The sequence below is a fragment of the Hibiscus syriacus genome, unplaced genomic scaffold (genome assembly GCF_006381635.1).
Source record: "Hibiscus syriacus cultivar Baekdansim isolate YM2019G1 unplaced genomic scaffold, ASM638163v2 tig00002919_pilon, whole genome shotgun sequence".
Taxonomy (NCBI): Eukaryota; Viridiplantae; Streptophyta; class Magnoliopsida; order Malvales; family Malvaceae; genus Hibiscus; species Hibiscus syriacus.
Window position 1 is genome coordinate 1,734,126 of NW_024061957.1, and position 14,253 is coordinate 1,748,378.

General features: G+C 35.1%; 2 protein-coding genes across 3 annotated transcripts; one reads left to right on the forward strand and one right to left on the reverse strand.

The window, feature by feature from the left end:
* Positions 1-3,028: 3,028 nt before the first annotated feature.
* Positions 3,029-5,415, reverse strand: LOC120165923. 2 transcript variants are annotated; one of them, XM_039175362.1, is made up of 3 exons: positions 5,137-5,415; positions 3,623-4,389; positions 3,348-3,548 (listed from the first exon to the last, which is right to left on the reverse strand). In XM_039175362.1, the coding sequence occupies exons 1-3, from the start codon at positions 5,380-5,382 to the stop codon at positions 3,488-3,490; spliced, it is 1,074 nt and encodes a 357-aa protein (XP_039031293.1). In that variant the 5' UTR covers positions 5,383-5,415; the 3' UTR covers positions 3,348-3,487. The 2 variants fall into 2 exon arrangements, with proteins under 2 accessions (XP_039031286.1, XP_039031293.1); XM_039175355.1 differs by having other exon boundaries at positions 3,029-4,389.
* A 4,291-nt stretch (positions 5,416-9,706) lies between these two features.
* On the forward strand, positions 9,707-14,224 carry LOC120165954 (sulfate transporter 3.1-like). The gene is made up of 12 exons (XM_039175385.1): positions 9,707-10,069; positions 10,165-10,372; positions 10,622-10,793; positions 10,998-11,063; positions 11,314-11,427; positions 12,372-12,488; positions 12,711-12,837; positions 12,940-13,226; positions 13,318-13,508; positions 13,592-13,677; positions 13,758-13,834; positions 13,929-14,224. The coding sequence occupies exons 1-12, from the start codon at positions 9,724-9,726 to the stop codon at positions 14,100-14,102; spliced, it is 1,965 nt and encodes a 654-aa protein (XP_039031316.1). The 5' UTR covers positions 9,707-9,723; the 3' UTR covers positions 14,103-14,224.
* Positions 14,225-14,253: the final 29 nt, after the last annotated feature.

The following is a 14,253-nucleotide window of genomic DNA, read 5'->3' on the forward strand; positions in this document are numbered from 1 at the left end:
TGAGCGAAATACAAATATTTTGATATTGATGATTGATTGTCGGCAACAACAAAAAAATACAATGTCAAAAAGTAGTTTGTTTGGACGATTTGTGTGAAAATTGATACACCACCTAAAGTTTAATGGTACTAGCATTGGCAGATCTGTGTACGTCAAGGTTGACACATGTCCATCATGAAATCTGAATTTTTTTATGTTAGTTGTTTGTTTTACTGATGTTGCTAGCCTTAAAATTTTATTTATGTCCACTCTATACAAAAAAACTATATTATTATTACATGCATCCTCACCTGAAATTTAAATTTTTTTATGTTAATTGTTTATTTTTTAAAATTTTATGTTTTTACTACATACAAAAAAAATATTATTAATATAAATGTATGAACCCAATAATATATTTCTAAATCCGATTCCGTACTAATATAGTTTACCCAACAAAATGAAACAAAATTGTAGCCAAAACACAGCCGTATGCCCCTGTCTATGGGTCTACGACAATGTTGAAAGAGATGGCAAAGGTAGGGGAGATTGTGTTCCCTTTGCCTGTCTATGGTGCCTGTTAGTGTCCGAGGCCGACACACAGTGTTTTGGGGTTCAGATGTTGGAATAAAACGACAAAGTTTCAGGCCTCAGGAACCATTTAAAAAAAAAGAATTAATAGGGTTTTTGTTGGGGGGGTACAGAGACTGGTGCTAAAATACGCGTGCCTGGATACGTCATCATCTCTTTGAATTTGCCATACAAAGGCACTCTCTTTTTGGTGCTACGTGAGAGTAGAGATGCAGATAGTCAGATTTAAATCTGACGGATCGAATGAAAATTAATCTGATTTTTTTATTAAGTCAAAAAATCAGTTCAGATCATAATTGGTTTGGAGGGCCGAATGATGTAATCGGTGTAACCGGTTTTGGTTTGAAAAAAACCCAATTTTTAATTCGGTAAAAAATCCGGTCACTCAATTTTTTAAACCCCAAACCGAATTTTTAAACCCCAGACCAGATTTTTTTCCGGATAAAAAACTAGTTTTTTATCTAATTTTTTCAAACCGGTTTTTAATCCGGTAAAAAATCCGATCGTCCAATTTTTTCTCAAACCGGTTATACTATCCGGTTTTAAAATATCCGATCCGGTTTAAAAAAAACCAATTTTTTCCAAATCCGATTTCGAATATTTTTTACATAAAATTAAATATTCGAATTTTTTGTGCACCTCTACGAGAGTTGAGCAGTGGGTGACAAAAGCAATACACCCCTTTATTCCCTTTGCCTCAGTTTTAATGATTGCCAACTCTTGCCCTTCGCATATTATTGCATGATTTGCATCACGCATCCTCCCCTTTCATTTGCTTTTCACCCTATACCTTACACGGTTGCCAAATTGGTAATACACGTAATTCTCAATGTTTTATATTACATTTTCAAATTTTAATTAGACCTTTTTAAAAAATATATATTTTTAATTAAACTCCTTTAATTTTTTAAAAAAGGTCAATTGATGCGTCACAGTTTTATAAGTTTTTAATTAAATCCTCATGTTTTTTTTAATTCTCATTAAATCTTTAAAAAAATCTAAATATCTTATTAAACTCCTCTAAAATATATATTGTTTATATTTCTTAAAGGGTTTTTTGAATCATGAATATATATTATATATTATTTTTTGTGGAGAAGGATCTGTTTAATAAAGATCAATTACACAAGATATCACATATCATCCAGATTTTAAACAAGTTTCCAAACATTTAAATGTTCTAATTCAACCTTAAAAATGAATCATATTTTCAGGATATATGGTTGAATGAATCATTTTTTTCTATTTAAAGGAACCACCTTTGAAGAAATAAAAAAGGATAAAAAAGAGTTGGATTTTCAAATGTATATAAAAGACAAATCAGAGATCAACACTCAAATTTAACCTTGGGACTCATCCTTCGGCCTTTGGGACGACCAAGAGTACCGTCCTGTAAGAGAAACTTCATTTTTTGGCTTTTGGGACGATCATTTGTGATGCCAAACGTTCACTTTAACATTTAAGGGAAGCCACGGCTCAGCTTTACTAAAAAAGCAAGAGACCGATGCAGCAAAATCACATGCTGGTTCTTACCTACTCCACTTGCTAATCTTCAAGCTAAACTTACTATAAGATGTAAAGCAACATCAAAGCTTTAACACTGCAAATCATAACGGACATATGAAACAATTTACTTTACTTTTACCATAGGAGGATTCAAGCCAAAGCCAGGGCGCTGCAGATTGCAACTATTAAGATAAGATTACATTGCTGCACCCAGCGAACAACAGGGTTTCAACATAACCCCAATTGTAGCACAAGAGAAACGCAATTTACAGAAGCTTGAAAGCTCGCTGTTCAATATTCCTGAACCTGATTAGGACATTAGATTTAAGACCATGTTTTTCACCTATGTTCGGAATGGCCCAAGCTGTTACACTTGGATGTCAGAAAAAACAGCTACTAATGGAATCAATCTGTAAATAGCTGTGGAAACAACTCAATTAACCACAAACAAACAATTTTTTAACCGTCCAAAAGCAAAAAATGAGTGGTAACAGAGATCATATACGATTACTATTTTCGCATGAGGTGATCATACTTACCCAGTAGATAATAGCAGCCATTATAGATTTAGCATTCTATCTGTTCACTGCTGCACTAAACAGTTCTCTGTTAGCTTTAAATTTTTCAACTTCCAACTAAAAAGATGTCACATGAAGGACAATAACTATCAATCTACAATTTTAACAAAAATAAGCCAAAAACTGAAAGCAAATTACAGTAATAGAAGGAAAGATACTAAGTTGAAAATATCAGAAACGGTTGTATGTTAAATGCTAGTACATGCTGAGATTCAATGCTTAGAAATGTCAACAACAAAAAAATCCATTCACAATTTCTGTATTTTTGACCCAATCATTTTCATTGTGGCCTTAAGCTAATAGATATCGATCGATTACACATAATATCTACGCTGTCAAGTTAACATAAAACATATATTAATTGACACCATTTCAGAGTGCAAACAAAACATTTATTAACTACTTAAAATAAAGAACGGCATTTCTATTATGCAGAAGATAATACAAGTGAGCTGGAAAATCAATGCCACAAGGTAGAATATAGAATAGGAGTGAATTACTGCATAGTCTGCATTTGGCACATATCAGTGAGGGAACAATAAGAGTAAATGCATGCGAATGTGAGGAAAAGTATGAGGTTTAAACCTCTTGTAAAGATGCCTATATGATGAAAGCCTGAGCCCTACCAACATGAACATCCTATGTCCTTACAGAGGAAAGATATCTAATGAGCTAATCACTTAATAGATTGGAAACCACTGCCACCATAATACTGCTTTGTTGTTTCACGTGAGAATTCTGCAAATGTCATCCCATCCTTCAATCGTGCTGAAAGTGGTGGAACTATTTTTTGAATTTCTAGAGTAAGTGCATTTTGGCCCTGATCAGAGAAGTTATTTTCCTCCGCTTGCTCCAAAGGCTGAAAACTTGGGTTGTAATGTTCCATGGGATAATCTGAGATTGAGAAAGTTTTACTCCAAGCTGGCTGCAAAAACACCACAAAAGTTTCTCTGCTTAAATTTTCTAACCTTGCTGGCCTCTGCACGCAATGAAGGGTTGATCGTAGGTTTCCTTTGGATAAGATATCTGCTGATTCACCAACCTGAACAATGAAGCTTTCAGGAGAGGACTTTACCATGAGGACTTTATTCTTGTTGGGATGAAAAACCTGCAAATAAGAATGCCCACTTGGTGAAGTACATTCTTGATCACTAGAAACAGAAACTTCACTGTTTTCTGCTGCTTGGCGTGAGGACGTGAGAAACATGGGATCAGTTAGAACGGTGAAGATACCATAGTCATAATGCCACTGTTGCCATAGGTTGGCATGAATTTCAGATGACCTAACTTCATTACCATTTGTTTCCAAGTTATTACTTTTCAATAAAATTTCTTTCCTTCTTGCGTGGTTATTGCTTTTACTTGTTCCCTTCCTTTGACCAGCTTCTCTAAGAATAATGTTGTCTACCATTGAGTGGTAATGTATAAGGTGCCCTTTTGCTGCACATGATTCCAATAAACTTTGCTCAAGCTCATTGCCTCCAATGTCCCTATCACATATTCGAGCAAGACAGAGAGCAATTTCCATCATGCAAAATCCTAGTGCCTTGAACATATGCTCAAGATTATCAAATCCGTCATCCTCAAAATCACTGATTCCATCCATATTTTCATATTTGTGGCTTGGTTTTCTTCCAATGCATTCTAGACCTTGATCATACTTGAGCTGCATCGCAAAAGAGGAGACATTCCTATCTGGGTTTTTCAATGGAACATCACTCCCCAAGTTGTGGTCCTAAACATAGCTTAAACAAAGAAACAAGAATAATGAAAAACAACATATAAAGGATTAAAAGGGGAAGAAGAAGAAAACATATACAATCGAACACTTTTAGAAAAGACATGGAAAAAATACTCGTTTTTATCCTAACTGTAAGACGTGGGACTTGAATCACTGGCATGAGAATTCTTTGTAAGGTTTGCATATTTCCTTGGGTGGTGACGAGCATAATAGTGTTAGCCCAGAGCTACATAAAACTAGCAGTCTGTGTAAGCGCCGGGACAAAGGGTCATAGAGTTTTTAGATGATCCTAATTACAAGACAATGGCTGGAAGTTCATATTATCTCCTACACTAATAAGAAGTTTATAGGTATGGTTCTACTCGGGGACGGAGTTAAGATTAAGCATTGGAGCAGCCAAATTACTTTACATAAAAAAATAAGGATCTAATAAATATTTAAATCTAAAAATAGGGGAGACATTACTTTACTAACATTTAAACTAAAAATGATCTAAAATGCTATTATACCGGATTTTTTGGTGGCTGCGGCTCTGTCCTTGGTTCTACTACAATCTGTATCAATAATAAGACCTCTCTCTTTTTCCTTCCTTTTGGAGTTTTGAGAGCTAGAATACCGCTATAACTTAAAACTCTATGTCTAGTTTCAAAAAAAATATAAAAGCACATAATAAAGAAGAAGAAAATTGAAGCAAATTACAGCTAAAAATAGGACAGGGAATAAAATGTTTGTGGAAATTACTCTGAGTATACGTTGGCGGTCTTCGCGGCTAAGGAGAGCCAGCTTGCGAGCAAGAGGGAGTAACTTTCGTCGGAGAATCGAAGCGTCGGGGACGTTTGTAACAGAAAGGAGACCCGGACCCAACGGGCCCAGGTTTTCCATTATGATTTTCTCCTGATAATGTGAACACGATGAGGACGATGATGATAGAAGCATGAGATCCGAGTACTCAATTTCGTAGAGCCGCAAAATGCCCGATCCTTCCATCTTTTTCAATTCAATTTGTCCCCGCGAAAGAAGAAGCCGCGGGTTAAGGGCAAAACATATCAGCGCGTAACATGCTAGATCTTTGTCCCTCAAAAGAGGCCTTTAGGGTCAAGATACAGGCCCAGGCCCAAAATCCCAATCATTTTCCAGATCCGGTATTTTGATACTCTTACAAGATAACAGCATATTTTGTCTGAAATTATGAGATATACTTGATTTTTTGGGTAAAAAAATATACTTGATATATGGCATTGTTTCTTTATAGCAGAAAACCAATTATTGAGATGATATCTCGTGAAGTTCTTTAACAACTTACAATTACATAAAGTTGGCTAGAAATGTTAGTGTATCTCCCTATTTAGTTTTTACCTATGCTCAATAATTAAAAGATTATGATGCTAATAACAGTCTTCCCGTGTATATTATGATGCTGCTAATACTGTTAGCTCAATTATTTGGTCGACATGTCAACTAAATAGTGTAAACTGTCCCGATTCTCAACAGTAACCACGCCCCAACAAGAAGATTCTGTTCGGTTCCAAGCAGACCATTGGTCAGTGTAACCAAAGGTTATACGTGGGCCATCAAACTTGTGGCCTCTGCTGCCTTCAGAAACCTCGGTTGCTATGAGATTGGAGGAGGCCAAGCTCCCCCCACAAGGCCACACCGCAACTCTGAGATTCATACAGCACATCACTGCAGTGTTAAACATATATGATATATGTAATGCTACCACACACACACATCACATCACATATGTTTGTGTAGGAATTGTGGTTACGGATAAATTCCAATGTCTCATGATTGGATTAATGGCCATGAGCTTGTAGGTTAACATATATGATATATGTAATGATCTCTCGTCGAATCTAATGGGATTCGATCAACCAAACTTTGTCATAGAGGGATGTAATATTAATAATTAATATTATAAAAAATTATGTTAGTTGGATTATGTAAAAATTTTAAGTTCAAATCACGAAGTTGAACTGAAAATGGTTAATTAGCTAATAAAGAGAGAATATTTTGGCTCACCCAAATGTAATCTGAAAATTAAATTATTCTCTCGACCCAAGCTTAAGAGAGTTCTACTTGAAATAAAATACGATCTAATTTTTTATTAAAACCTGCACATGATATGGCATAAATAATTCATTTTTATTAGGTAAATAAGGATATAATCGAAAACGAAATTAAAATATAAAAGGTATTATTACAATTATCTCTTGATATATATAAGATCATTATAATATTATGTTGGGTTCAATTTTTTTACACTAGACTTGAACTCGATCTAACCTTACCCTTAAAAAGAATATGACTCCGCTAACTTAAATAAATTTTTAAAAAAAACAATCCGACCGAATCGGATTGGATAAAAACTCATCGGATATCCCTAAGTTGAACGGTGAAAGGCATTTAAGATTTTATGATTGCGAGAGGGAACTTAAATATAAGATTGTACAAAGATCTTCTCTTCTCATGTGAGAAGGTAACGTTCAGCCTCCCTTTTCCCCCACAACTCCGCACCCACAAGCACAAGCACGAGGAAACATGAATCCACCAGTATTTTTTTAAGGTTATGTACCCAATTATGTACATGTTGGCGCCCTTTACTCGTTTAGTGGATTCACTAGCAGCACCCACTATGGTAAAATAACAATAAGATTGCCTGCAACTTGGGGATTTCTGCTTAGTTTTCATTGGTCAACAATGGTGATTTGGTGCTAGCTGGATTGCTCAACTTTTTTACGACTATTTTTTAAACTAAAAAGTGAAATGGAACAACGCTTCTCTCTTCGCATCTGAATTGGAGATTTTTTTTAATTAAAATGTCTTTTATGTTGGTTTACGATTACATATTAACACATCTGTAGATTATAATTATTTTTTAAATAATTTCAATCCATGTTTACTCAACACCACGGATCCTAAAAGTAAAGGGTACTACCGCACTCTATGTTGATCTCAAGATTCGACCCGATCGGTATCGCTAAGGCCAACTAGTATAAATCTGGCTTTTTCAATAAATTCAATGTGAAATATACATACAGATCAAGATACCACTATGATTGAAAATATATATGACATACAGGAAAGTAAAAGGGTTTGTTTAATTTTATCCACAAATTTCTTCAATAAAATTCGTCTTTTCATGATCATATAAAAACAAAGAACACGATAAATATGACACATAGGAAAGATAAAAGGGTTCGTTTAATCAATTTTAATCGCAAATTAATTAAGTAGGATTAAAGTGGAGTTTAGTTTAGAGAATTGATTATGGTAATCTCCCTGGTTTTTTGTCTTTAAGGAAAGAGCTTTTGAGTCCCGTGATGGTCTCACTTGCACGGGAACTCTTTTCGTTTCCCCTGATGTTATATTCATGTGACATTACAAGACAGCTTTTCCAGTTTTCACAGTATCGTTGAGCAAAATAATGACCCTGGAGGAGCTAATCTATGGATCAAAGCTGCTCATGACGATCTAGAAACTTGGGAGAATATTTGGTGGCTCAGCGTGTGTTTGGTAAGGGACAATCGATGGCTGATACAGTGGGTGTTGAAACCACCAATGTTGATGGAGCTTTCAAGGAGGACACGAGGGATCATTGTGGCGAGATTTGGGCATTACTTTTGGTCCCGTATTAGCAATTGAATCTGACCATGCCAAAATCTTGGTTATCAGGTTGGCTTTGGAAGTTTTCATTCAAGCCGGTTGGTTAGGCAAGTCATGGTTGGTTGAGGAATCCGAATCTCAAGTGGTCTTGTTACGGGCGTACAATCTAAGTTTATGTCCGTGGTCAATGGTCATTATAATTTTTTCCCATCAAACTCGATCAATTAACTGAATAAATTAAATATTTTATTTCAAATATGTAGCACGAAAACTTAATAATTTAATTAATTAATTTATTAAATATGAGATGCAAATTGAAAAATGTTTAAAGCATAGTGCTTATAGGTGCGCATAGTATTGCTACGTTTGTTTATTCTGTTAGTTTTTTTATAAATAAATTAGGGTAAATACAAAGTAATATCTGTTTAAATACCTTAAACTCTTTGACAATAAAAATTTATACCCTATATACGCGATACTTAAATCTGAAACCTTAAGAAATAACAACAAATCTTTTAACCATTGATATCAGTTAGTTAATTATTTTTTTCTTTTTTTTTTGTTCTCTAAGAATACACTTGCGTTATGCTTTTGAACTTTTTATGTTGTTGGCTTATCTGGCCAACTTCATGTTCTATTTAGACTAAATAGAATTCCTTCTACTTTGCTGGGGGAAAAACAAGTTAGAAATACCAATATTATTATTTAAATACACGTACTGTTAGGTTTTTTAGCCTATTCTTAATCAAATTATTATTATTATTATTTTGATAGTTTTATTTTTTATATATATTAGAAATAAATATTTTTCTTAAAGGCAACTAAAATTTGTTGGTTAATTTATGTTACATACTCGATCAACTGGTGTCTCTACATGTATAATTAATTTTACTAAATAATTATTTTATAAAATTGTTTTATAGTTGATGAAAAAGTGTCCTATAGAATTTATACACTTACATTACGGCCAAAACACTTTCATATACTTCCCTCAAGTAAGAACCTAATTTAGGTATACTGTTAGTTCTTTTTTTGTTTTTGTTTTATATGCACACCGTTAGGTTTTCAGGCTTTCAGCTGATAATATCTTAACCAAACGATGTAACAGTCGTGCCTTAAATAAAACTTAGGTTCGGGTTACTGTACTATAAATTTATGATCAATTTGAACCGTCAGGTAACTTAACTTGAAACTCAACAACCATAAAATTAACTGCCCTTTGTAACGTGTCATCCAATTGGAGTCTAACACGTTGCATAATGACCCACCAAAACGTAGTCGACCTCTAAAGTAGAATTTGAAAAGACTAACCAAAACTCACTGCCCTGTGCAACGTGTCTATCAAGGGATCATTCTTTGGTCACCCAATGAAAATCGAACACGTTGCATATTGTGCCACGTAATCCACTAAAGATAGTCGTCCTTGTATTATAGTAGAATTTGAAAGAAATAAAAAATAAAAGACGTAAACTTCCAGGATTTTGCCTCTCCTGTCTCTGTGATTAAAGGAGAACTCCCCGGTTCTTAAAACAACAAAATCTGCACGATGCGTGCAACCAAGGAATTTACTACAACAATGAATAAACAGAAATTCATGCGGGTCCCTTTGCCCACTAAACTGAGTCAAAAACAATCTCTTACATCATTTCCCTCCCTATAAAAACCAGGCCAAGTTCATCATTCTTCTTCATCACTGGCAGAAAACACACACACGATTGCATAATGGGAAACGCTGATTTTCTGTGCCCTCCGACGAGCGACCATCAGCAACAATGCGCTCATCGAGTGGCGATTCCTCCGGCACAGCCATTTTTCATGTCTTTCAAGAACTCTCTGAAGGAGACGTTTTTCCCGGAAGACCCTCTTAGACAATTCAAGAACAAAACGCCCTCGAAGAAACTTATACTCGGCCTGCAATATTTGTTCCCCATTCTCGAATGGGCTCCTCGTTACAGCTTAAAGTTCTTGAAATCTGATCTCATTTCTGGGATAACCATCGCCAGCCTTGCTATCCCTCAGGGTATAAGCTATGCTAAGCTTGCTAATTTGCCACCCGTTCTCGGCCTCTGTAAGTAATACTAACAGTAACTTGATTAGATCAACTCTTTTGTTGTTGTTGTTGAAGGGTACTGATTAAGTTCTCTCTTTTGGGTTGAAATGAAGATTCAAGTTTTATTCCACCGCTGGTTTATGCTATGATGGGGAGCTCTAGAGATTTAGCAGTAGGGACTGTTGCTGTCGCATCGCTCCTCACTGCTTCTATGTTGGGAAACGAAGTGAATGCTGCTGAGCATCCCACGCTTTATCTTCAACTTGCTTTCACTGCAACTTTTTTTGCTGGACTTCTGCAAGCTTCATTAGGCCTTTTACGGTAAATTAGTTCTTTACAAACAAGAAATAGACGTAAAACTTTTGGTTAATACGGAGTTAAATTGAGGCTAAAAAGAAGACAGAATAAGTTGTACTTTGTCTTCTAGTTGCTGGAATTCTTGTCCTTTGTTGCTGTCTGACAGGAAATGTGTTTGCACTTTATAGCAATCGAAAATTCTTCATCACCCTAACATTAATATACCATTTATACGGGTAAATTAGTTTTACTTTGTTGTTATTGTTTATGCAGGCTAGGGTTTATTGTGGATTTTCTTTCACACGCGACGATAGTAGGGTTCTTGTCAGGGGCAGCCACTGTTGTTATACTGCAACAGCTGAAGGGAATTCTGGGACTCGAACACTTCACTAAATCTACCGACATTTTCTCGGTTTTGCACTCTGTCTTCTCCCAAACTCACGAGGTTATCTTCTTCATTTCATCTCACTTTCCTTTTATAGATTATCAAACGTTAAAACTTGATCATTAATGAAATTAAAAGCTACATCAAATATTTTTACCATGGGCGCTGAGCAGTAGTTTTCCATTACTTGAAATATGTACTACGTTACATGTGATGTACTTGTATTCTTGCTGTTATTCACGGGCCACTTACATTGTCTGACAGTGGAGATGGGAGAGTGGTGTTTTGGGCGTTGGTTTCCTTTTCTTCCTCCTCGTCACCAAACATTTCGTACGTTGATCTAACCATTAATTTAATCTAATCTTCATTAAAAAAAACCCTTTTTATGTAAACATGTGCTTCACAAATACTGAATTAACCTCAGAACATGCTCCCCACTGCATATAATATATTTGGCAAAAGAGGTTGATTGGCGTCAGTTTTACAAATCGGGAAGGACTTAAATTGGAAATTTGAGTTAAAAAAGGGATTGCTTTTTTAAGTATATTATTTGCATAATTGATTTATTGGATATGAACAGAGCAAGAGACGACCCAAGTTCTTTTGGATATCAGCAATGACGCCTTTGACATCAGTCATCCTTGGAAGTCTCCTCGTTTATCTTACACATGCAGAGAAACACGGCGTTCAAATTGTGAGCATGAATAAAAAACCAAGTTCAAATTTTGGTTTGGTCCCTTCATAATGCTTCAATTTAGAATTTAGTCTATCCAAGTTCAAATTTTGTTTTGGTCCCTTCATAATGCTTCAATTTAGAATTTAGTCTATATAGTTTAATTTAACATAATTTAGTTATCTATCTTTATTGTGTCATTAGTTAGTTTGAATACATAATATTCTGATAAAATATCGACGTGAATTTCTTATAATAAGACAATTTTAACATAACAAAAAATCAGGTTAGTGTGATAGTTAAATATATTTTTAAGAAAAAACAGTGTCACTATTTCAACTTAAATGATTAACGGTATTAAATATTTGACTTAATTAATACCATTATAAAAGAAACTAGGTCAAATCATGTAAAATTAATATATAATACCAAAATCTCAAACTTGAGCGTAATAAAAGGACTGAGATCATAATTTAACCAGGAGTTTAGACCTATAAGTCAAATGATGTTTTGGTTAAAACAAAATATATATAATATATAAAAACAAATATATATAATATATCTATATATATCTATATATATATTTCGAAAAATAACAGTCATATAGAGTTAGACTAAGATCCTAAAATGTTAAAAAAGTGACATATTCTACATTTTTATGTAACTTGTCAAAGCTTTGTCCAAAGCTAATAATTGTTCGGTGTGTCCCCCCACCAATAATATTCCACTGCACCCCGTTGGCCTATTAGATAAGTCTTGATGTGTGTAATGATATTTTTAGCCTTCAAAATAAAAAAATATATTTTTATTTTTAGATTTTTATATTGAATTAAATTAGTTTATTTTATTTTAACTTTTAATATTTTTTTATTTTCTTAATTTTTAGCATTATTTATGTCATATCTGATGAAACAAGAAGAAAGAGTTTGTGACCTATGGAAATTTTGTTGGTGTGACAACGGCAGATAGGAAACCTGAAGAAAGGGTTGAATCCACTATCTTTTGGGGATTTGGTCTTTACGACGCCGTATATGGCCACGGCTCTCAAAACTGGCATTGTCACTGGGATTATTGCTCTTGCCGTAAGCTGCCTTCAAATTTTCTCTCTTTAAATTAGTCACTGTACTTTGACAGAGTTTCAAATTTAGTCCCTATCATTTGACCAAAAGAAAATGACAGCAATAACCAAGGACAAAGAAATAATAGCATGGGGCCATTTATGTTCCTTTTGATTTATTTCACTTCAAGGGAAAATGACAAAATATAGAATGATTCAAATTGTTGGTCGTTGTGAATACACACAGGAAGGAATAGCAGTGGGGAGAAGCTTCGCGATGTTCAAGCACTACAATATCGATGGAAACAAAGAAATGATAGCCATTGGTTCCATGAATCTTGTTGGTTCTTGCTTTTCTTGCTATCTCACAACTGGTAAGTTGTCAAGTCTTTTTTTCTTTTATCCAGGTGATGACAGTTAATCGATTCGATTTGTTAATCGCAGCGTCACCGTTGTTGTTGATATGTATATTTCAGGGCCATTTTCACGATCAGCTGTTAACTTCAATGCCGGATGCAAAACGGCAATGTCCAACGTTATCATGGCCACTGCGGTTATGTTCACGTTGCTGTTCCTAACACCGTTGTTCCACTACACTCCCCTCGTAGTGTTGTCCGCCATCATAGTTTCCGCAATGCTTGGCCTCATCAATTACGATGCCGCCATTCATCTTTGGAACGTCGATAAATTCGATTTCGTCGTGTGTATGGCTGCGTATATCGGCGTCGTTTTTGCGAGCGTCGAGGTCGGCTTAGTTGTAGCGGTACGATCACAAAAATATCAACCAAGTACGGCTTAAATAACATTGTTCATTTCACCCTCTGCCCAATGAATGCTTTTTGTATGAAATGCAGGTTGCGGTTTCTGTGCTGAGATTGCTGCTGTTTGTTGCAAGGCCGAGGACTTTTATTCTGGGAAACCTTCCGAATTCAACCATCTATAGAAACGTTGAGCAATATCCGAATGCAAACAATGTTCATGGTGTTCTCATACTCAAGATAGATGCTCCAATTTACTTCGCCAACTCAAGTTACTTAAGAGAAAGGTACTAGAATTGCATTGCTTAATTATCAGACAACTAGATAGGATCGGATCGGATCGGATCGAACTCATGTATGATCTTATCAGGATAATACGATGGATCGATGACAAGGAAGACAAGCTGAAATCAACAGGAAATACCAGCTTACAGTATGTCATACTCGATATGACCGGTGAGTGATCACTACAACAAAAATGACCTTGAGCAACAGTCAATTTAATGACAAGAATTACATCTATTTTTGTTTCACAGCTGTTGGTAGCATTGACACCAGTGGAATAACCATGCTTGAAGAGATCAAGCAAACTACTGACAGAAGGGAGATTAAGGTGTTTTTTTTTGGTACAATACTACGTTGAATGTATTGTCACTGGAAAACATATTCTGATTTTTGTGTGCGTATATATAATATTGTTATTTTAGCTTGTATTGGCCAACCCTGGAGCCGAAGTGATGAAGAAACTCAACAAGTCCAAGTTCCTGGAAAAAATAGGTCAAGAATGGGTATATTTGACAGTAGGAGAAGCTGTTGAAGCCTGCAATTACAAGCTTCATACGTGCAAACCAGCGGAATCGCTGCCATGGAACATTGTCTAAGTTAACTAGTAATCTTTATGCAACTGAGAATCAGGGTGCATAGCGTGTTTAGGCATTGCTGAATCAACAGGACATTTACCAAATTAAAAAGCTTAGATGCATGAGGTTATTTTTTCTCTTTTTAACAATTTGCAAATTGTACGATGAAATC